General features: G+C 45.5%; 1 protein-coding gene across 2 annotated transcripts; it reads left to right on the top strand.

Moving 5' to 3' along the window:
* The first annotated feature begins 384 nt into the window (after window positions 1-384).
* ZNF652 (zinc finger protein 652) lies at window positions 385-9,662 on the top strand. 2 transcript variants are annotated; one of them, XM_010004448.1, is made up of 5 exons: window positions 385-996; window positions 5,172-5,319; window positions 5,602-5,717; window positions 7,364-7,508; window positions 8,528-9,662. In XM_010004448.1, exons 1-5 carry the CDS (start codon window positions 625-627, stop codon window positions 9,040-9,042), a joined length of 1,296 nt encoding a protein of 431 aa, XP_010002750.1. In that variant the 5' UTR covers window positions 385-624; the 3' UTR covers window positions 9,043-9,662. The 2 variants fall into 2 exon arrangements, with proteins under 2 accessions (XP_010002750.1, XP_010002749.1); XM_010004447.1 differs by having other exon boundaries at window positions 391-1,536.
* The last annotated feature ends 11,629 nt before the right edge of the window (window positions 9,663-21,291 follow it).

Raw genomic sequence — 21,291 nt, 5'->3', positions numbered from 1 at the left:
TTGTGCACCTGCTTTGATGGAGAGCTGTGTGGGAGTGGAGCAGAGTCTTGGGGAGCACAGATCAGCATCTTGGCCCAGGGTGAGGCAGGTGGTCTCTGGCAGGGGGAGAATATTCACTTTGACATAAACAGCATGATGTCCATAGCTGAGGACATAACTGAGGGTCTAGTACTAGTTCTGGTCCCTGCAAAAAGTGCTCTTCTTTGTACCTACCAGCAGTACTTGAGGTGGTGCTACAGGACAGTCCATCCCAGCAGATAGAGCTCATGGGTAGTGCACCCTGTGCTTTATCCCAGTTGTATCAACTCAAAACCAATTTGTTTGAAGATCTTAGTGATTTGGAGGTCTTTTAATTGATGTTGTTTTCTCTGTTGTCTTTTCTAGATAAAATGTTCACCGGTTCTTTGGCAACTTTCTTCAGAAGATTAATTACCACTGCTCTGCTCCTGCCATAACCCCAGGATTCTGTGACCTACACCTCAGTGCTAAACACCAGCAGAGAATCAGATTCTGTTCATACTGTGTAGATGGAACAGGCGTCGGTCTTGAGAGCCCAGCCTGATTGAAAGCTGCTTCCTTGCTTTTTCTGGGATGAAAGGTGCTCCATGAATCAGGGCCCCCCAAATGAGTCAAACAGCCAATTCTTGCCAACAGTTGGTTGAAAACTGCGCCGCGCATGTAGCGGGGATGGCGCAAGAGGACGGTCGCCGTGGTCAAGTGCCACCACCCACCTTTTATCATGGTGCCAGCCAGGAACTTGATCTGTCCACCAAAGTGTACAAGAGGGAGTCAGGAAGCCCTTACTCGGTGCTGGTGGACAGCAAAATGAGTAAACCACATCTCCATGAAAGAGAGGAGCAGCCGTATTTCAGGGAGAACAGAGCGGTAGGAGAGGTCCGGGCTGTGAAAGAAGATAGAGAGAACTCTGACGACTCTGAGGAGGAGGAAGAGGAGGAAGATGAAGTGACTTACAAAAGGGAGCAGATTATAGTAGAGGTAAACCTTAACAACCAAACCTTAAATGTATCAAAAGGGGAGAAGGGTGTCTCCTCCCAGTCCAAAGAGACTGCTGTTCTTAAGACCAGCAGTGAGGAAGAGGAGGGTGACAGTGGGGAAGAGGCCACTGAAGACAGTAATGATTATGAGGAAAATGAGGGGCAGAAGAAAAAAGAGAAAAGAGTGGAAAAAGTTAGTGTTGCACAAAGGAGAACAAGGAGAGCTGCATCTGCTGCAGCAGCCACAACTTCCCCATCACCCAGAGCTACAAGGGGTCGTAGAAAGAGGGTGGAGCCCCCCAAGCGTAAGAAGAAAACTGCAAAGGAGCCCAAGGCACCTGTGCAGAAATCAAAGTGTGAAGAGAAGGAGACTTTAACCTGTGAGAAGTGCCCCAGGGTGTTTAACACACGCTGGTACCTGGAGAAGCACATGAACGTCACTCACAGGCGCATGCAGATCTGCGACAAATGTGGGAAGAAATTTGTTCTAGAAAGTGAGCTGTCCCTTCACCAGCAAACAGACTGTGAAAAAAATATCCAGGTAGGTTTGCTCACCTGCTTGCCAGATTTCCAAGCTGAAGAAGAAAACTGCAAAGGAGCCCAAGGCACCTGTGCAGAAATCAAAGTGTGAAGAGAAGGAGACTTTAACCTGTGAGAAGTGCCCCAGGGTGTTTAACACACGCTGGTACCTGGAGAAGCACATGAACGTCACTCACAGGCGCATGCAGATCTGCGACAAATGTGGGAAGAAATTTGTTCTAGAAAGTGAGCTGTCCCTTCACCAGCAAACAGACTGTGAAAAAAATATCCAGGTAGGTTTGCTCACCTGCTTGCCAGATTTCCATACCTTCTGTCGTGCCCTGGATACTACAGCTAGTGGACACTTCAGAGGGGGAAATCTTTTGCACAGACCAGGTTCTGACCCAGACCTTGTCTCTACGTATCAACACTTTGGTGTCTTCCCAAGGAAGTAAAATGCAGGGAACAGTGTCCGACTGCCAACTGCTTTAGTTACTCTAGTATTTAACCAGGAGTTGGGGAAAACCAAAGCTGCTTTACCCATGTCAGACTCCAGAGTCGCTGGCCTGAACACAAGTGCATTTGCAGTGAAGTCCTTTGACAGGATAAACCCTCCTTCTCCAGGTGCTGAGCACCTGCAGCTGTCACTAGCCTTAAAGTTCAGAGTGTTTCAGTGCCCTGAAACTCAGTCTCAGAGTGTGTCCAGGTAAGGTTTCAAGGGAGAATGGAATTGTGACACTTTGCTGGAATTGGAAATGTCTAAATTACTGTAGAGGCAAGCAGGTGAGAAAGAAACTAGTGAAGTCAGGATTTGAACTCAGGATTTGAACTCATCTTAAGATGTAACCTTTTAAAATCCTATTGAGAGAATTACAAATAATTCACATGTGTGTGTATGGAAATGTATCAGTTCAGCAAGTAAATCTGTTCATGGGCCTGCCCTTTTCTCAGTGCAAAAAGCTCAGTAAATCTCACTGCTACATAAAGATCTCTGGTCTTTCTCAACAGAAGATTTGCAGCTTTTAATTTTATACAACAATGGAAGCCTGTGTTGTAATAGAACCATTTTAAAGTTTAAGTTGTGGAAAGAGTTTCAGAGTTTCTGATTCATCTGTGGTTTGTTCTTTGCTCATAGGCATCTATGTTCTCATGTAACTGGGGGCTCTGTTGTTTTATCTGCTGATTGGAACGTGCCTTTTTTGCCTTGTTAAACTCGGCCCAGCATTACCACCTACTTCTGAAATAATCCCACTGCCAGCATGAAGCAGCTTGAGTTCCATTTTTTTGTGCAGCTGAAATGTTGAGACTTTGTAGAGCAACGAGTTTTGGGGTTTTTTTTTGTCTGTCCAGTGAGTTTTACCAGAAAGATTTAATTTTTTGTTTGCTTAAATGTTAAACTGAGTTGGTATTTAATTCCCTCTGCGTGGGAGACAGTTGAAATATTTATTGTAATTCCTCTTTGCTGTGATACTCAAATGCAGCTGGATGTAACACTGTGTTATTTCTCCTTATGTTTCAGCTCATAGGAGGAAGACTGAAGGAAGGAGTAAAATGTAATGAGTTCTTGAACATAGTTAGTAAAATGCATAAACATTTCAGGGTGTCCTTGCAGATTTTGAAATAAGTACTTCAAGTTGAGTGTAGCAGAGAACATGAAAATGTAAATTTAAGGAATGCCCAAGCATCCAGGTGGCTTATTCACAGCATAAAATCTTTTGCCTTTAAACAGGAATTCATGAATAGTTGGAAGGTGTGGTCTGGAATGGAGAAGTGTCCTGTAATCTGTGCCCACACATACTTCTCAGAGTTTACATTCCTCTCTCCAAAAGTGACAGGAAAAGAAGAAATTGATTGTAGAAATAGTGTTTTATATCCAGGACCAGGAGAAAAAGGTCCAGAAACTTCCCCAAGTATTTCTAGTGCCAGAGCAACTTGTTGCCTTCAAGTTCTCAGTATAAGCAGGTATTTTTTGGTCTGTCCTGATGTTTGGGATGTGTTTCACAGTTGCCTGCGCATTTGTTTTTGTTGCACTTGGCAAAAGGAGTAAGGGGATATGAAGCTTTTACATGAACATAGGGTTTGACATGTCAAGGGGGATATGGAGCTTTGTCTAGGGGAAAGAAAACATGATTATTTAATTATTTAAGTGGTAATTGGAACTGATAAACAGTTCAGAACTGAAACAGAACTGATAAACTAGATTGTCATTGAAGTGTTGGAATGTATCAGGTTTTCCAGGTAACTTCTGGTTTCCATCCTTGCAAAATTAGCACCTTCACACAGTTTCTGTTGTCACCTTAGTCTCTCTCTGGAGTTACTCTCAATATTAGTGATTTAAATTGCTGCTGATTGTCAATTAAATTGTAGGCTGACTGCTTCAGGGGCTCACTGAACCTTGCACCAGAGGATTTTTTGGATGATTTCTCAGCATTGCTTTACTCTCCAGAGGTTCCCCCCTTCCAAGGATTATGGTTTGCTTCTGACTTGCCTCCAAGTAGGTCCTTTTAGAGACAGGGGCTCCTCTTGGAGTCAGCACAGTGTAGCAGAGTTTCCAACCTGCAGAGATTCAGGAGCTGTGGAAGCAGCAGGACTTGGCTGTACAGAGAAGAAACAATGAACAGCCCTCCTGATTTTGGGGGAAGGAGGGGGTAGTGGAGATGTCCCCAAACACCCCATCAGCCAACAAAAAATAACAGGCCACAATTTCTTCCTCTTTGAAGATGAAAATGATTTGTTATCTTCGTGTATGTGGCTGCTATCAAGTTGTACAACTACAATTTTTCTGGAGTTTTCAAAATTGTACAAGGATTTATTTTATCAAGTCTTTAACAAGAGTTTGTAACAATTGGGAAAACAAAGCCTGTGGATCCTGCTCATCACTGACCTTCTGGACATTTCAGAGTAGCTGTGGGAAGAGCATAAAACATGGTTTGCATGTTGTCATTTTAGACCTACAGTGCTACTGATAGATATAAATGAAGAGTTAGAACATGAAAGATGGAAGTGACAACTCAGTGAGCTGTGTACCAGGCTGCATGGACAAGAGCTGCAAGATGGAAGCTGTCTTCTGTGAGGAGCTACAAGGATGAGAGAGCTTTGACCAGTTCCTGGGCTGTTGGAGGCTGGGGGCTCACAGTGCTCCTGGAAGATGTGAAGATGAGTTTAAGCCTGGGCTGTTGGAGGCTGGGGGCTCACAGTGGTCCTGGAAGATGTGAAGATGGGTTTAAAGCAACTTGGTGGTATTGGCCTCCTCCACCTCTTATGGCTTCTTCCCACACCAGTGGTTTGGATTCTCCCCACACCAGTGAAGGTGTCTTCTCTGTGTCAGCTCCTTGAGAGCTTCATCCTGCTGTGTCTGCAGTTGTGGTTTGGAAATCAGTTACTGCAGTGGCTGTGATGCTCCTCAGGTGGCACCAGCCTGCAGTGTGTGAACATCCTCTCTAATCCTGCTTGAGCTGGCTTTTCTTAATGTGATTGTTTCAAGTGTCGAGCAGTAAATGTAAGCTGAAGTGCAGTCTGAGACAGGATACACCTTTTTGACTTGTTTTGGCCTTATTTTTGTCATGCAAGAGGAAGATCCTTGGCTTTAACTCCACAAACTTGAACCACTGAACCTTTCTAATTGAAACTTCTTTCTATTTATCCCCTTCCATCCAGTGCGTTTCCTGTAATAAATCATTCAAGAAGCTCTGGTCCCTCCATGAACACACCAAGATTGTCCATGGATATGCAGAAAAGAAATTCTCTTGTGAGATTTGTGAAAAAAAGTTCTACACCATGGCCCACGTGCGGAAACACATGGTTGGTGAGTTAGTGATCAGTTCTGCCTCTTCATGTGTCTTGGTGATTCTTGACTCATAATTGCTGTTTTGAGGATAAAAATAATAAGGCAAATTCAGTTGCCTGAGCTTTCTTAGCCAACAGTTCAAGTCTGTAGTGCTGGGCAGCAGGTAAAATATGTTTACACGTGTATATTTAAAAGGTGTTTGGTGTTAATAATTTCCCTGCTGAGATTGGAGGGGGAAATTGGTTAAAGAGCTGTTTGCATTTGAATGACCCTCTCTAATGAACTGTTGTGTTGTTACAGCACACACAAAGGACATGCCATTTACATGTGAAACCTGTGGAAAATCATTCAAACGCAGTATGTCTCTCAAAGTACATTCCCTACAGCATTCTGGAGAGAAACCTTTCAGATGTGAGGTGAGGCAGCAACTGGTGATATGTTTAGATACTGCAGCATGAGGTGTAAAATTAGTAACGGGCTGTCATCAGGGAATGGAGGGGGAAACTGAATTGACTGACTTGGGAATGAGGTGCAGTTTCATAAACATTTGGGGAAAGATGTGTGAAGGGCACAGCAGGAGTGCAGCTGGCAGCAAACTGAGGTGCCTGTGGTTTGCTTTGGCTGCTGCCTGTCATGTTTTTCTCAATGAGTACACACTAGAGCAGGATTTGAAGCCTAGTTTTCCCTCAGAGTTCATAGCAAAGCCCAATGCAGATGAGGTTAATCCTCCCTGTCTTGTCCAGGGACTTGAAACACAAGTGGTGGCAGTGAAAATAATTTCTGCTTGATATTCACCTGGGGAAAAAAAACCCGATTGTTCTTCCTCCTGGAGATGTAAGGCAGTGATCTGAATGGGCATTTCTTAAACCAAGTGTGTGTGTGTTGGGACAGGGGAGAGTCTCTCATGGGTGAATTCACTTGTGTTTGTGATGTCATTTTATGCTTGTCCTCAGGAAGGTGACACTATGGGACAGACTGACCCAGTCCTGTGTCGGGGGAGGATAGTGTCTGTCACCATCATCATCATAGAATAGTTTGGGTTGGAAGGGACCTTAAAGATCATCTAGATCCAACCCCCCTGCATGGGCAGGGACACCTCCCACCAGCCCAGGCTGCTCCAAGCCCCATCCAACCTGCCCTTCAACACTGCCAGGGATGGGGCAGCCACAGCTTCCCTGGGCAACCTGGGCCAGGCTCTCACCACCCTCACAGCAAAGAATTTCCTCCTCATGTCTCACCTAAATCTCCCCCCTCTTCCAGTTTTAATCCGTCCCCCTTGTCCTCTCACTCCTGCCCTTGTCCCAAGTTCCTCCCCAGCTTTCCTGCAGGCCCCCTCTGATGGGGATGCCCGTGGGTACCACATAATGGAGGCAGAGTGGTTGGTTGCAGAGCCCTTTCTGTTGCCAGGGCAGGTCTGGTGGCTCACCCTGTCCCCAAAGAGGGACACACCTCCCACTGGACAGGTAGTGGTGATCATAGAATCCCAGACTGGTTTGGGTTGGAAGGGACCTTAAAGATCATCCAGTTCCAACCCCCTGCATGGTGGTACTGCAGCCAGGCTTGGGGAGAAGACTCCTGCAGTGAGTCTTTCCTTTTCTTTCCTTAGGGGAAGAAACTTCCTGATACCAGTAAATACCAGCTGGAAACAGCCTGGCCTGCTGCAAAACAAGCCCAGAGCTGCTGTTGGTTTGGCTGAGAGAGCAGAGTCCTCTAGTGGAGACCTGCTGTAGCCAGCAGAGATCACTGGCAAAGCTGCCAAAACTCCAACCAGGACCTTCAGCCAACGGAAGCACTTTTCTGCTGGCAGAACAGTGTCTCTGCCGGGCTTTGCCACCAGCTGTGTCCACTAGAGGTTGTGGTTGTTCCACACTCCTTGCCAAGTGCCCCGGACCTTTCAGTACCCACCAAATGCTGCTCTCAAGAAAGAATTGAAACTTTCCCTTTGCCAGAGGGTCTGAACTAGTGTTCAAGTATTCTTTGCTCCTTCCCGTTGTACATTTGAGTGCTGTGCCGTGGCTGTGTTGCTTCCTGGGTATTATGGGCTGCTTTTTTTCTGTTGCAGAACTGTGATGAGAGGTTTCAGTACAAGTACCAGCTGCGTTCCCACATGAGCATCCACATCGGGCACAAGCAGTTCATGTGCCAGTGGTGTGGCAAGGACTTCAACATGAAACAGTACTTTGATGAGCACATGAAAACACACACTGGTAAGGACTTAATCAAGAAAAGCACAAGTATAAAACTTGATAGAACTTTGCTGCACTTCCAGCTGTATTCCCTTCCTTGGAGTTTGGAATTAAAACTGTTATCCAACCTAGAAAATCAGACAGGAGGGGTTAATTCATTACCTTGCTGTTAAATCATAGAATCACAGAATGTTTAAGGCTAGCAGGGACCTCAAGGATCACCTAGATCCAACCCCCTGCATGGGCAGGGACACCTCCCACCAGCCCAGGCTGCTCCAAGCCCCATCCAACCTGCCCTTCAACCCTTCCAGGGATGGGGCAGCCACAGCTTCCCTGGGCAAGCTGTTCCAGGGTCTCACCACCCTCACACTGAAGAACTTCCTCATAATGTTTAATCTAAATCTCCCCTCTTCCACTTTTAATCCCTTTCCCCTCGTCCCATCCCTCCCTGCCTTTGTCCCAAGTCCCTCCCCAGCTTTCCTGGAGCCCCTTCAGGCACTGGAAGGTGCTTTAAGGTCTCCCTGGAGCCTTCCTCTTCTCCAGGCTGAACACCCCCAACTCTCTCAGCTTGTCTCCAGATCAGAGCTGCTCCAGCCTTTAGAGCATCTTTGCGGCCCTTCTCTGGACCCTTTCCAACAGCTCCATGTCTTTCTTGTGCTGAGGGCTCCAGAGCTGTATGTGATATTCCAAGTGTGGTCTCCCCAGAGCATAGTAGAGAGGCAGAATCACCTCCGTCACCCTGCTGGGACTGGATCTGACTGTCTTTAGTCCTGTGATTCACTGTGAGGGTGAAATGGGAGGTTAGGATTACTTTCTTTGGTCTGAAAGAACCCCTTGCCAAAGCCTTATAAAAGATTGTCTCATTCATCAAAGTCCAAAGGTGAGAGGATTTCATCAAGGCTGAGAACATCCCAGAGCAGCCGTTCTATGAAGGGATCGGTCACGTTAGCATTTGCAGGACGCAGTTAGTTTGCCTCTATATGAAGGAAGTCCTGGCAGATGTTCCCTGCCTAACTGGTGGCTGTGTCTGTGCGTGGCAGGAGAGAAGCCCTTCATCTGTGAAATCTGTGGGAAGAGCTTCACCAGCCGGCCCAACATGAAGAGGCACCGTAGGACTCACACCGGGGAGAAGCCCTATCCCTGCGACGTCTGCGGCCAGCGCTTCCGCTTCTCCAACATGCTGAAGGCACACAAGGAGAAGTGCTTCCGTGTCACCAGCCCCGTCAATGTGTCAACTGCTGTCCAGATCCCACTCTCCACCACTTCTCCTGCCACCACAGTCCCTGCTGTGGTCAACGCACCCACCACCCCGACTCCACCCATCAACCTGAACCCAGTGAGCACGCTTCCTCCGCGCCCCATCCCCCACCCCTATTCACACCTTCACCTCCACCCTCATCCTCACCATCCACACCATCTCCCAGTCCCCCCGGTTCCTCATTTGCCCCCCCCTCCAGCTCTTTTTAAGAGTGAGCCTTTAAATCACAGAGGCCAGAGTGAGGACAACTTTCTGCGACACCTGGCAGAAAAAAACAGTTCAGCACAGCACCACTAACCTCTCTGCTTCCAGCCAGCTGGTTTTCCCATTTTATGCACATGGAAAATATGGAAGTGGAAATACAGAGGGGTTAGTTGGGTGAGGATCTTTGTCTTTCTCTTAGCCCCAGCAGGTGGGCCTAATTTTTCCCTCCAGTCAGTTAACAAACAAGGAAATCCTGTTCTGGATCAGCAGAGCTCCCGTGACCCTGGGAACCAACAGGACTCCGACCCGATTTGCTTGCGTTTTCCTGGTGACTTTTCCAAATTTCAGATACTGAGACTTGTGGAATTTTATAATTTCATATCAGCTGATGAGGTATGCTTGCTTTTATATCCTGGACTTCTCCTCAAAGAGGAGACAGGCCTGGTTTTCTTTGTACTAATCGGGAAGGCTGTGAGATTAATACAGAGCATTAATTGTATCACTGTGTATGGTAATGGATTCCTTTCAGCTTTTTGGTGCTGGCTTTGGAGTGAGCCAACCACCTATCACAGTATATTTGAGCATTATAAAAGAAAGACAAAAAAATTGTTTTCTTGTTTGTGTAGCTCTCCTAACACACTCTTTATTTTACTACAGAAATTATTTTAGAGGTTTTTTGTATAGACCTATTTAGTAGTCTGTTTCTAAAATGAAATGTATTTCAATAAGCGGTGTAATTTTTTCAGTGTAGCTGGACCTATGTTGTATAATAGATAAATTTTTATAATCATCAAAAATGTGATTCTTTAAAAAGATTCATATAGCTTCTATAGTTAAAGTTATTCTTACAACCATACAACTTAAAAGGTGCTTCAGAGAAGAAAGGAACCCAAGAGGTCTCTGGAAAGGTTGCCTCAAAAATGATGTTGATTTCAGAACATTTACGTAATTTATTTGAGTAGGGCTGCTTTTTTTTTAATTATTATTGTTTTCTTTTAACCTGATGTTTCCCTTTTCACAGTTTCTCTTGTTTGGGATACTGTATTCCTGATCCCTACAGGTTTAGTTCAGTTGGAGTCAGGTATGAGATGGGTTAGAAAGGGAGTCCCTGAGATGTGGGGACCCAGTGGTTTGGGGAGTCCCAGGAGGAAGAGAGATCTGACAGCAGAGAGGAAATCCAGGGACTCAGATCAGCCAAGCATCTCCTCTCTCTTTGGGGAGAGCTGGCTTTTTAAGCTGGGGATCATATCAAATGCTGCTCTTTGGATTGCTTTTTGGAATTCCTGGAGTTGTGAGGAGGGGGGAATCAAGGGAGATCACAAACGTCTTTCTGACCGGTTGATGAGAAGAGTGAGAAGAAGTTTGAATGAATCAATGGTGTTTCAGGTGCATGGTTAAGAAAATGCTTGTGGTACCACGTGGAGATCCATCCCAGAAATGTAACGAGCATCCAATTATGGGATGGTTTCTAGGGGCTGGAGTCATCAGAGCTTTGCACTTGTTGGAGAGGAAACTTTGAACTGTAGGCACGTCACTGTTTCATAATCCTGAGAGGCAGTGAGGGGGAAATGACAAGTCAGTGCAGGGATGGTGGGCTGGAATGCCAAATCTATCTGTTTTAACCAGTGAGTAGCTGTTATTTTTTCACATTTGTATTTCTCTTCAGCTAAAACTAAATATAGCAGCATTATGCAAACTAGGAACTTGTTGCCACCTTCATTGAAGAGAGAGGCCCAAGGCAATGTACTGTAAGTCTTCTTTTCCTTAAAATTCCTACTCTTCTGTGCTGCTTTTTTTTTTTTTTTCAGCTAAATCCCACCAAACTGTCTTATCCAGAGATCCTCACAGGCAGATGTCAAACTTAACTGCCCTGCTTGGTAATGAACTGGGCTTTTGTGACTTAATGGGATGCATTTTTTGTCCAAGATAGCAAAAAAACAGGTGGATATTCTTCCTAGCATTACTTCCTCAAGGTTTAATGCTGTTAAGCACTGTGTTTTGAAACACCATGTCCTCTGTCTGTTGAGAATTAGCTCCTTAGTTGATGTTTTTCACCATTTTCTACCACCTAATCATTCATGTTGGTTTTATTCATAACAAGCATAGGAAACTGTAGGAACCAGAAAGGGCAGTTTTGGCCCAACAAACCTACTCATTTTGGAGCTGAAACCCCTTCCAGTGTTCCTGAGAAATAAAATGATGGGTTTGAAATGTTTTCTCTAGAATATTTATATATACAGCCTCTTACCTTCTAGAAGAAAAAACAAACAAACAAACCAAAAAAACACAACAAAAGCCAGTTATGAAAAGGAATTTACACTCATGATGGTGACTTGTGTTTTACTGTGGCTGGTCCGCCCCAGAGGTTCTATGCATTCCACCTCACATTTATAACCTACAGTTTCTGTTGTGCCACTATTTTATGGTCAGGCCTTGTTATTCAATGATTTTTAAATGCTAAAAAAAGAAAAAAATATTCATCATAAGAATAATTCTTGGTAAATCAATTGTATTCCAGTTTTGCAAGATGATTTTTCTTCTCAATAAATTTACAGTATTAGGCTGCTATTCAGAGTTTTAAAATCTGGGACAGTTTGGTTTTTTTTTCTCTACAGTTCATAGCAATGATTCATCTTGTATGATTTCTTTTTTTCCTTCCAAGACTTAAGAACTTCCTTTCTGTGGAAGATTAAACTATGTAACCCACTTCACAGTCATATTATGACATAATGTCACCAAATCTCCTCATTATCTGGGGCAAATGTATGGAAAGCTGACACACTGGTCTGAAAATGTTGCAGTGTGGTGTCTTGGGAAGTACATATTTCAGCAAGAGAAGGGAAATGGGCCTTGGAAAAGGCAGGAAATTCAAGAGATTTGCTGTGGCTTCCCACTCCTGCTGAGATTTGCATTGACCTGCAGAGTTTGCAGAAGGATGTGCTCAGTTGTGTTTACTGCTTTCTGCCTTTGCTGACAAACTGAGCAGAGTGGTTTGGATCAGCTTTGTTGGTTTTAATATGAAAGGGTTGGTTTGTGTTGCTAAAATGCTTCCTTCAAAAAGAGCAGTTCCATCAACTTTGGGTTGGCTTTGAATTGTTTCTGGAACATGGGACTAAATTATCTTTATTTTTTTTCCCCCTGAAGATATCCTACAGTCTAGGGCAGAGTCTGGCTGATTTTTTAATTAATTAACATTGCCATTTTTAAGGAGGGAGATCCACCAGGATGAACCCACCATCAGGAGCTCAGCATTCCAAGGTGAGCAGTTTAAAGGGCAGCATCTTCTCTGGAGAAGTTTGAACTGCTCTTCAACCCAAAAGTGCCTTATCCTTTACTAAAGGCATCAGCTGTCTGAGCTTGTTTGTTCAGTGTGTTATCTCAGACTAACTTACCTTTCTGGTTAAAGGTGTGGTGATCATTTGTTTTGGCATTGTCACCCCTGTCTGAGTTATTGACTCTCTTGTTTACACAGACACTTCTTAAATGGCCTGATATGTGTTGCTGTGCACATCAGAGGTTGCAATCATCCACCCTGTGTTCCCAACCAAGTCTTAAATGATGGACTTGATTTTCCAAGAGTCCTTTCAGCTGAATTTAGGCTTTTATCCCTGGGAGATGAGTTTATATCTTAACAGCTCAGTCCAGCTGGGTGGTTTTGCCCTGTTGTGTCTCTTATTTTAATTCACTACAGCCAGGAGGAGGTAGAGCTCAGGGAATGCAGTTTAAAAGGTGTTGCTTCCCTTGGACTCTTTGTGTCTGTTTCAACCAAGTAAGTGACTTCTTCCCCAAGTTTACTTCTGAGATGAAAATACCAATATTTTTATGATGCTTTTAATTTGTTGCCTGTTTCTTTGCATGACAATGATTAATGGTGTGGCCATGAGTGGGGTCGAGGAGCATTTTTGTAGGAGTTGGAGGTACACACTGTGGTGGGGGCTGTTGGTGCAAACAGTGCTGTGGTGGTGACTCTTTTTGGGGTGATGATTCCTTGCAGATTGTGCCGGGGATCTGCCTTTGATGTGAACAGGGTAAAACATGAAGCAACTTGATAAGAACAGGATAAAACATTAAGCAACTTGCAGTGAGAGGCCCTCCAAAACACTAAAAAGTGTCAAAACTTTTTTTCACTCTTGGGACTTGAGCTCAGGGTCATAAAATGTTTAAATGATGATTTTATGGTTTCATATTTTTATTGACTGACAGTATTTAAAAACAAGCAGACATCATGTGTAGCTCAGCAAGGCTTTTTCTTTCCCCACTGGTAAGGGACATCTCACTTGTCAATAGGAGATTAATCAAGTGTGGTCTTTAAACCTGGGGGACATGGAGGTGAATTAAATAAACACCCATTTTCATGACAAAATGAACTGACAGTTTTTGCAGCCTATTCTGTCCTACACTGTGATTAAGATCTGAGTGATTCTTAATGAAAAACCTTTTTCTATCTTACCTGTTGCTGAACTTCAAGCTCTGCTGTTTTCCAGGAGTGATTATAAAAGTTCTTCAGATCTCGGTCCTTAATGTCTGATGATTGTTAGGTTGGTTTTTTTTTGATGGGCATGTAATTTTATTGCTATTATTATTTTTTGGGGGGTTGCAAAGGATGTTCTGCTGAGCTGAAAACTCATGTAGAGTTTAAGCCTGGGTGTGATCTCTGCATCCTGGTTGGAAAAGTGTACAATGGAGCTCTGTGGGCTTGTTGGAATCAATGGCCACATGTCTTTGGGGGGTGATATTTTTATGTTACAAACAATGTGTCTGGCAGTGTGTATTCTGAGTAATTAGAAGCTTATCAAGCACTGCTTTTAATAATTAAGAATTGCTGTTGGACTTTGCAGAAAGCAGCATCATTATCACCCCTTTGGTTCAGAACTGATCAATACCTCTCTGGACTGTCTAGTCAGTCTTCAAGTACTTCAAAAGCAGAAAACTGATATTGAAAATTAATGACTGTAAAATGGTTTCACACCTTTACAGCTGAAATTTGAAAGCAGAAAAGTTAATGTGCAGGTTTTGATGTAGGCATCAAGATTTAAAGAGTCTTTCATAACTCATCACTTGGCAGCTTCCATCAAGTGACTCTGTCTTGTACCAGGATGGTTTTGCTTGCAGTTTGACAACATTTTTATACAGTATCACCATTTTTTGATTGATTTTGTAGAATGTTCTGTCAGTTCACAGGGGCTGTTCTCTTCAAAGGGTGCAGGTGGGGAAGAAGCAACACTCATTTTCCCAGGGCTTCTGTGCCTGTCAATGAAACGTGATGATTTTTCCTGAAGATTTAAGGATGTTCAAGGCTGGAATTAAGCTCAAATTAGTAAATTCCACTGTTTTCACAGACAAAAGGCAGTTTTTGAAGCAGCCTGGCACTAAGAAGTTGCATTGTCTTGCTGGCTTTGGGAGGTATAAATTAATTACCTCTTATATTTTGATTTTAGCCTATTAACTGTGCTGAAAAATAAATGGCATAATAAATTCTAAGTATATTGGAGACGTGGCAGAAGAATTAAATCCACCTCTAAGGAGAGAGGAATTCCAAAGGAAGGGAAGCATCTGCATTCCCTGTGGGCACGAGAAAGAAGTCTACCTTAGAGGTTCACAGATGCCTTTAATAAAGATCTTTATCCTGGCAGCAACAGAATAATTTTGCAGGTTTTTAAGCTTCTACTGGAATTCTGAATAAGAAATGAGAATGGCATGAATTTCAGTGCTGCTTTCTGACCCACCAAGATCATTTCTGCTTCAGTTGACCCGTTCAAATCGTTTCTGGTGCTTAAGAAAAAGTTTCTTGTGCATCACCCTCTGCTCTCAGAAATAATCTGCTCCCTTTTTTTTTTGGACAATGCTGCATTCTTCTGTCCCATGATCTGTGCCTTTGAAAAGGAGGGTCAAGATTTAGAAGGGATTTAGTGGTTTGGGGAGTTGATTTGGGTTTTTTTTAACTCTTGAAAAATTGGCTTGTCCTCGTATTGGGGTTTTTTTGCAATGAATCCTCTTGCTTTCTTGATCTGTTGCTGCTTTTACAGATGGGAGTAGGTATCTCCTGATGCAGTTTCTTGGAATACTGGGAATAGCTGCCTGTGAACTGAGTCATGGCCTTCCATGGATGTGTTGGGCAGTGATGGCCATCTCTGGGTGCTGGGAGCTCTGTCCACAAGCACTGCAGGCAGAGGAGGCTCCCCGAGAGCAGCAGCTGCTCTAGATGTTTGCAGCAGGGCCTTTCATGACATCATACCCCTAAATATTTCTCCCACCTGTGTCTTGCTGATCCCTCTAATGTAGCATGAAGGTGGGTGCGTGTCACATGTCCTTGGATTTCTAATTCTGATGCTCCTTTCCATGGTCTGAGGCTCTTCAGCACATGCTGAAGCATTGCAGGGAGCAGTTCATAGAACCAGAGAAGGTTGTGGGGTTTTTGTTCCTGTATCACTTTATAAACACACAGAAGAAACAGACTTGATGGGAATTCTTTTCTGTAGGAAAGCAGGAAGTTCTTCAGGTGAGCTGCAAGAGAATTGCATTTCCTTGCTGGTTTAGAATGGAAGATGTAAGAATGAAACCATGGTAAGAGCAGCAATTTTGCATCTCCTTGCTCTGTATTATGGTCCAACTGGGGGGAAAAAAAAGGCTGTTGGGCCAGTGTTGAGAAAGGAAGTGTTGAAGGGCAGGTTGGATGGGGCTTGGAGCAGCCTGGGCTGGTGGGAGGTGTCCCTGCCCATGCAGGGGGTTGGATCTGGAAGATCTTTAAGGTCCCTTCCCACCCAAACCATTCCATGATTCTATGAAATGCAGCCTGTCTCAGGGTGGGGTTTTTTTGCCCTCCTAACACAGCTGCAATTTGAAAACCAAATGATTTGTGAAAAGAAAAGCTTTGAGGAGTTGTGCTTCACCCTGCCTGACCTGCTGCTGGCCCTGAGCTTCCAGCCTTCATGCCAAGAGGGATTTGGGGATGTTGCACTTTTTATTCCTCAACCTGCAAGTTCCAAATCAGTTGTGGGAAGTTTGAAGGAGTTTTGGTGTGTGTAGGGTTTGGAGTGTTGATTAGTTGGTTGGTTTGGGTGGTGGTGTTTTTTTGTTTTGTCCTATTGCAGTGATAACTAATTAGTACCATTTCTTGCCTAACATGAGGAGGTTATGAAAACGAGTTGTTGCTCCTTTTGAAAGTCATAACAGAGCATGTTCCTCAGAAATACAGAGTAATGATTTTTTTCCCCCTACATGGAAAGTTGCATAACATGTTACAAGAAGGGAGAAGGATGGGCATGGGGGGAGATAAAATTGCCCAACTTTCTGCTTTCTCCAGTCGGTGTGTTTGGGATTTAAGGAGAGCTGCTGCTAACTAGAAGTACAAGGAATTAGTAGAGTCGAGTCAAGAGAACCTGCAATATGGACCTCAAACTGCTGACAGCCCCATGATACTGACCTGAAGAAACCAGCAAGGAGCTGGAATTGTTGCTTGTATCAGACTTCTTGCTTGTTTGACCTGAACAAAAGTGCGTGTGTTTACAACCCTAATGTTGCAATTCCATCTCCACATTGCCTCACTCTGCTTTTGTAGCCTGAGAGGAGTACAATCATGGAATGATTTGGGTTAGAAGAGACCTTCAAGATCATCTAGATCCAACCCCCCTGCACGGGCAGGGACACCTCCCACCAGCCCAGGTTGCTCAGAGGTGACTGATCCTGGGAGGTAACTTTCCCATCTCAGCTATTCACCTGTGCTGCTGCCAGGGGCTGCACATTCCTGGGGGACATGTGAGTTAAAAACTATGGGATGTGTTGTGTTCATGGCTGTGAATGGTGAGCTGCAAAATAATCCTTGCAAGCCTGCCCTGGCACGTCTGGGAACTCGCAAGATTAAAGACTCAGACGAGATGTTACAAAACAGTTCCCAGTTGGGCTTTTCAAACAGGAATTCAACCTCCTTTCTTTCCTGAGTGGCTTGATGCAGGGCAGTGAATTCAAGTGTTGTTTGTGGACTTTGCCTGTGTTATTGGTGTGCTTTCATCTCCATGCTTCAAACTCAGCCTCCCTCCTGCACCCTCTGAGAATGATTTAATACCTTGACCAGAAAGACAACTTTCTGTGTGTGCTTTGGTAAAACCAGGAAGCCTATTAGGAAAGACTTGTTGTAAAAGAGAACTTGCTATTTAAGGGTTTCCACTGGTGGTTACTTGTGTGTCTCTACTTGAGCAGCCCGTGGGATTAAATTTAGTGTCTTGCTGTCAGATGAGTAAATAGCCCTGTTTTGTAGATGTGGAACTGAGAGATCTGGCATTCTGAGAGCAAGAGGCAGCTGGGGTCAGGGCCCTGTGTTATTTCTGATCCAGACTGCTGCCCTAACCACAGGGTCACCATTTCCCTGCTCAGTTCTTTTTAGATATTCTACATCATTTCATCGCTTAAGGTGGTCTTTTTTCAGACATTGGATAGTGGATATTAGCAAAAAAAGGATAAGAATTTGTCACTTTTTACTTTGTGGTTACATTGAAGTTGCTCTGTACAGGCCAAAAGTCATGAATGCAAAAAATAGCAACTGGGAAATCTTCACTCATCTCACTTTGTGTTTCATAGAATCCCAGACAGGGCTGGGCTGGAAGGGACCGTAAAGATCATCCAGATCCAACCCCCTGCATGGGCAGGGACACCTCCCAGCAGCCCAGGCTGCTCCAAGCCCCATCCAACCTGCCCTTCAACACTGCCAGGGATGGGGCAGCCACAGCTTCCCTGGGCAACCTGGGCCAGGCTCTCACCACCCTCACAGCAAAGAATTTCCTCCTCATGTCTCACCTCAATCTCCCTCTTCCAGTTTTCATCCATCCCCCTCATCCCATCCCTCCCTGCCCTTGTCCCAAGTCCCTCCCCAGCTTTCCTGGAGCCCCTTCAGGCACTGAAGGGGCTCTAAGGTCTCCCTGGAGCCTTCTCCTCCCCAGGCTGAACAGCCCAACTCTCACAGCCTGTCTCCAGAGCAGAGCTGCTCCAGCCCAAGAATCATCTCCATGGCCTCCTCTGGACCTCAGTTTCTGGTCACTTAGAACACAACCAGTGTTTCAACTGGAGATGTCCCAGAATAACAATACACAAAATCAGTTCAGACTGAGAAGTGATTCCTTCCCAGTAACAAAGTGATCAGGGTTGGAAGGGACCTCTGGAGATCATCCTTTCCAAGACAAGCCCAAGAATGAAGGTATCAGCTTTCTGCTAAGCCTTAGGGATCATTAATAGTCCAGAGGTCTTATGACACTTGAAATGAATGCCCAGGTCCTGTTCAAGCTTTTATTTGGCAGCTCTCCTCCTTGCATAACCCCCGTGGTTCCAGCCCTGCCTGACACCTGCACCTCCTGCTGCAGAGCAGTTCCTGGTGGGTGCTGAAAGAAACTACAGCCTGTGTCCAGGGAGAGGTTGGGGGGCACATGGGCTCTGGGTCCCAGGGCTGGAGGGAGGAGCAGTGCCCTGGGGAACACCAAGGAAGCAGTTCTCCAACTGCCCCTCCATGCAGGTTTGCCATGGAACATGATTCCTCAGCCTTCACCAAGGAAACCAGGGAGTGTGTCAGAACAAACTGCTTGACCCAGAGTTGGATTTTGGGCCCCTTTCGTTGGGTATTGGGTTATTTAGGGTTGGTTAATTCATAGGGAAATCCCCACTTGGCCTGAAATGTTATCTCACATTCTGTGAACATCTCAGCTTTCTGTCACTACTAGGAAAGACTGGATTTTATTGCAGTGTCTCGTGGATTTTAATTTTCTCATTTTGGGGATCTATTTTCCTTGACTACAGTAACCCACCCACCCTGCTCAGTGGCTAAAAATGCACAGAAACCACGTCAGATTGTCACAGCAGATAAACTTCAGGGCTTTGCATTAACTTAAGCTAATTTAACTTGTGACATTTGTCACTGGCACAAGCTCGTGGCTTTTCCCCTCCTGCAGAGCAATCATTGCCCAGAGGGGACAGATTAAACCTGTGTGTCCTTCCTTTCCAGGAGGGGACAGATTAAACCTGTGTGTCTTTTATGTTTAGGAGGGGACACATTAAACCTGTGTGTCTTTTATCTTTAGGAGGGGACACATTAAACCTGAGTGCCTTTTATGTTTAGGAGGGGACACATTAAACCTGTGTGTCTTTTATCTTTAGGAGGGGACACATTAAACCTGTCTGTCCTTCCTTTCCAGGAGGGGACACATTAAACCTGTGTGTCCTCCCAGTCCAGGAGGGGACACATTAAACCTGTGTGTCCTCCCCGTCCAGGAGGGGACAGATCTGCAGGAGGAGCAGTCTGCATGATTAGCCAGGAGGTGGCAGTGGAGTGGGTGGAAGCAGCAGGATGAAGTGGCTGAAGGAAGGCAGTTTGGCTCCTCTCAGGGTTGTCGGGCTTGGAATCTGAGTCTGGATTAACTTCCTGAATTAGGAAACCTTTCCAATTTGCACGTTTCTGGTTAATTGCTGATTTGATCCCTCCAATTTTCCCATTGCTGATGATGTGTTTCCCTGAGTCCCTGAACGCTGCGAGTCCGTGTTGCAGGGACTTCCTCGTGGCTCTTGCCAAGCAGCAGGGTCTGAGCTCATTTATTAATTGCTCTGAGACAGAACCCAGAGGGTTTTGTCCTCAGAAACATGCTCAGCCAACCCGGGCTGCAGGGAGAGATTTGTCACCTCTGCCAGTGTCTCCAGGAGCTGTCGTGATGGTGGGTGACAGTTGTTACATGGGATGACTGGCAAGGAGTAGGAGGATTGTTAGGCTTGGTTTCTGCCAGAGTAGACAGGGCTGGAACTTCCATGGGAAAAAGGATTCCCAGCTCAAGGAGTGCAATGTGGTTTTGGGCTGCAGTTCCTGAGAGCTCTGCTCCCCAGTGTGGTGGGGTGAGAGCAGCCAGAACCACTGGGCTGCAGTCAGGGTTATCTCCGTGTCCCTTGTGCTGCTCCAGGAGAAGCTCATCCCACCTGATAAAAGGCCTTGACTTGTCTCCTGTGTCTTCTGGTTTCGACATGTTCTGTAGAACAGAACATATAAAACACTTCCATTCCTGACAGGTGGTGGCCTCACCACTTCTTTGCTTCTTCCTTAGTCACATTTTAGCAGGAAAAAACAAACCTGAAGCCCAGGATGAGCTCAGGGAGGGCTCAGCTTGGGCTGGTGTAGCCCACACTGGGCAAAGTTGGCCACTTTGGGTGTCACCTGTCCTGCCTCCTGCAGCAGACATGGGTGCATGGGAGCACCTCCCCACTGAGATGCAGGGGTTTGCTGTCTGCCTGGAATCATGGAGTGGTTAAGCTTGGAAAGGACCTCCAAGAACATCAGGTTCCACCCCCTGCATGGGCAGGGACACCTCCCACTAGCCCAGGCTGCTCCAAGCCCCATCCAACCTGCCCTTCAACACTGCCAGGGATGGGGCAGCCACAGCTTCCCTGGGCAACCTCTTCCAATGCCTTCCTGCCCTCATGGTGAAGAATTAATTCCTAATATCTAATCTCAGTCTCCCCCCTTGCATGTTAGTTCTTGAGGTCTTTCTTGACACTGACCTTGCAAATATTATTCAGCCACTAAAAAATAATTCCTGTAAAAGAAATATGGTTTGTTAGAGAATGTTGTGTTTAGGAGATGGCATGAGGTGAGTGGCAGTGACTGAAGGTTCCTTAGGGATTAGTTCTCCTTGGGAGTGAAGGGAAGTTGGGGTTTTCCTCTGAGCTTCCCCAAAATGTGTCCTGCAGACCATGGGAGGAGGTTTGACACAGGAACATGGGAAGTTCCACCTCAACATGAGGAGAAACTCCATTACAGAGCCCTGGGACAGGCTGCCCAGAGAGGTGGTGGAGTCTCCTTTTCTGGACACTTCCAAGACCCATCTGGATGTGTTTCTATGTGACCTGCCCTGCTGCTCTGGCAGGGGGATGGACTTGATCTCCAGAGGTCCCTTCCAACCTAAACCTTCCTGTGATTCTGTTCCTTGGGTGGCCAGACGGATTTCATGGAGGCTACTGAACTGGTCTTAGCTTGTGTGTGCTGCAGGATGGAAACAGAGACAGACAGACAGACAGACAGACAGGCCACGTGGACCTGGTGAGCTCAGGGCTGCTGGTTCCCACTTGTGGGTGGAAAAAACCAGGAGGCCAGAGCTGGAGGGAAGGAAGCACCGAGTGTGTTTCTTGCAGCACGAGGGTGTCCCACCCATTGTGGGGAGCCCATGTGCTCCTGAGGCTGCTCCTCTATTCAGGGCTTGCCAAGAGCCAGCCCTGTCCTCACTTGCCCTCAGGGATTCTTCAACAGTGGAAAATCACTGGGATGCAGGAGCACCCTGGCCTGACTCCTCCGTCTGGGATGTTTCTGGAATGATCTTTGAC

Source organism: Chaetura pelagica, unplaced genomic scaffold (assembly GCF_000747805.2).
Source record: "Chaetura pelagica isolate M959 unplaced genomic scaffold, ChaPel_1.0 scaffold789, whole genome shotgun sequence".
Lineage (NCBI taxonomy): Eukaryota > Metazoa > Chordata > Aves > Apodiformes > Apodidae > Chaetura > Chaetura pelagica.
The sequence above is the reverse complement of the archived record's forward strand: the minus strand, read 5'-3'. Positions and strand labels throughout refer to the sequence as shown.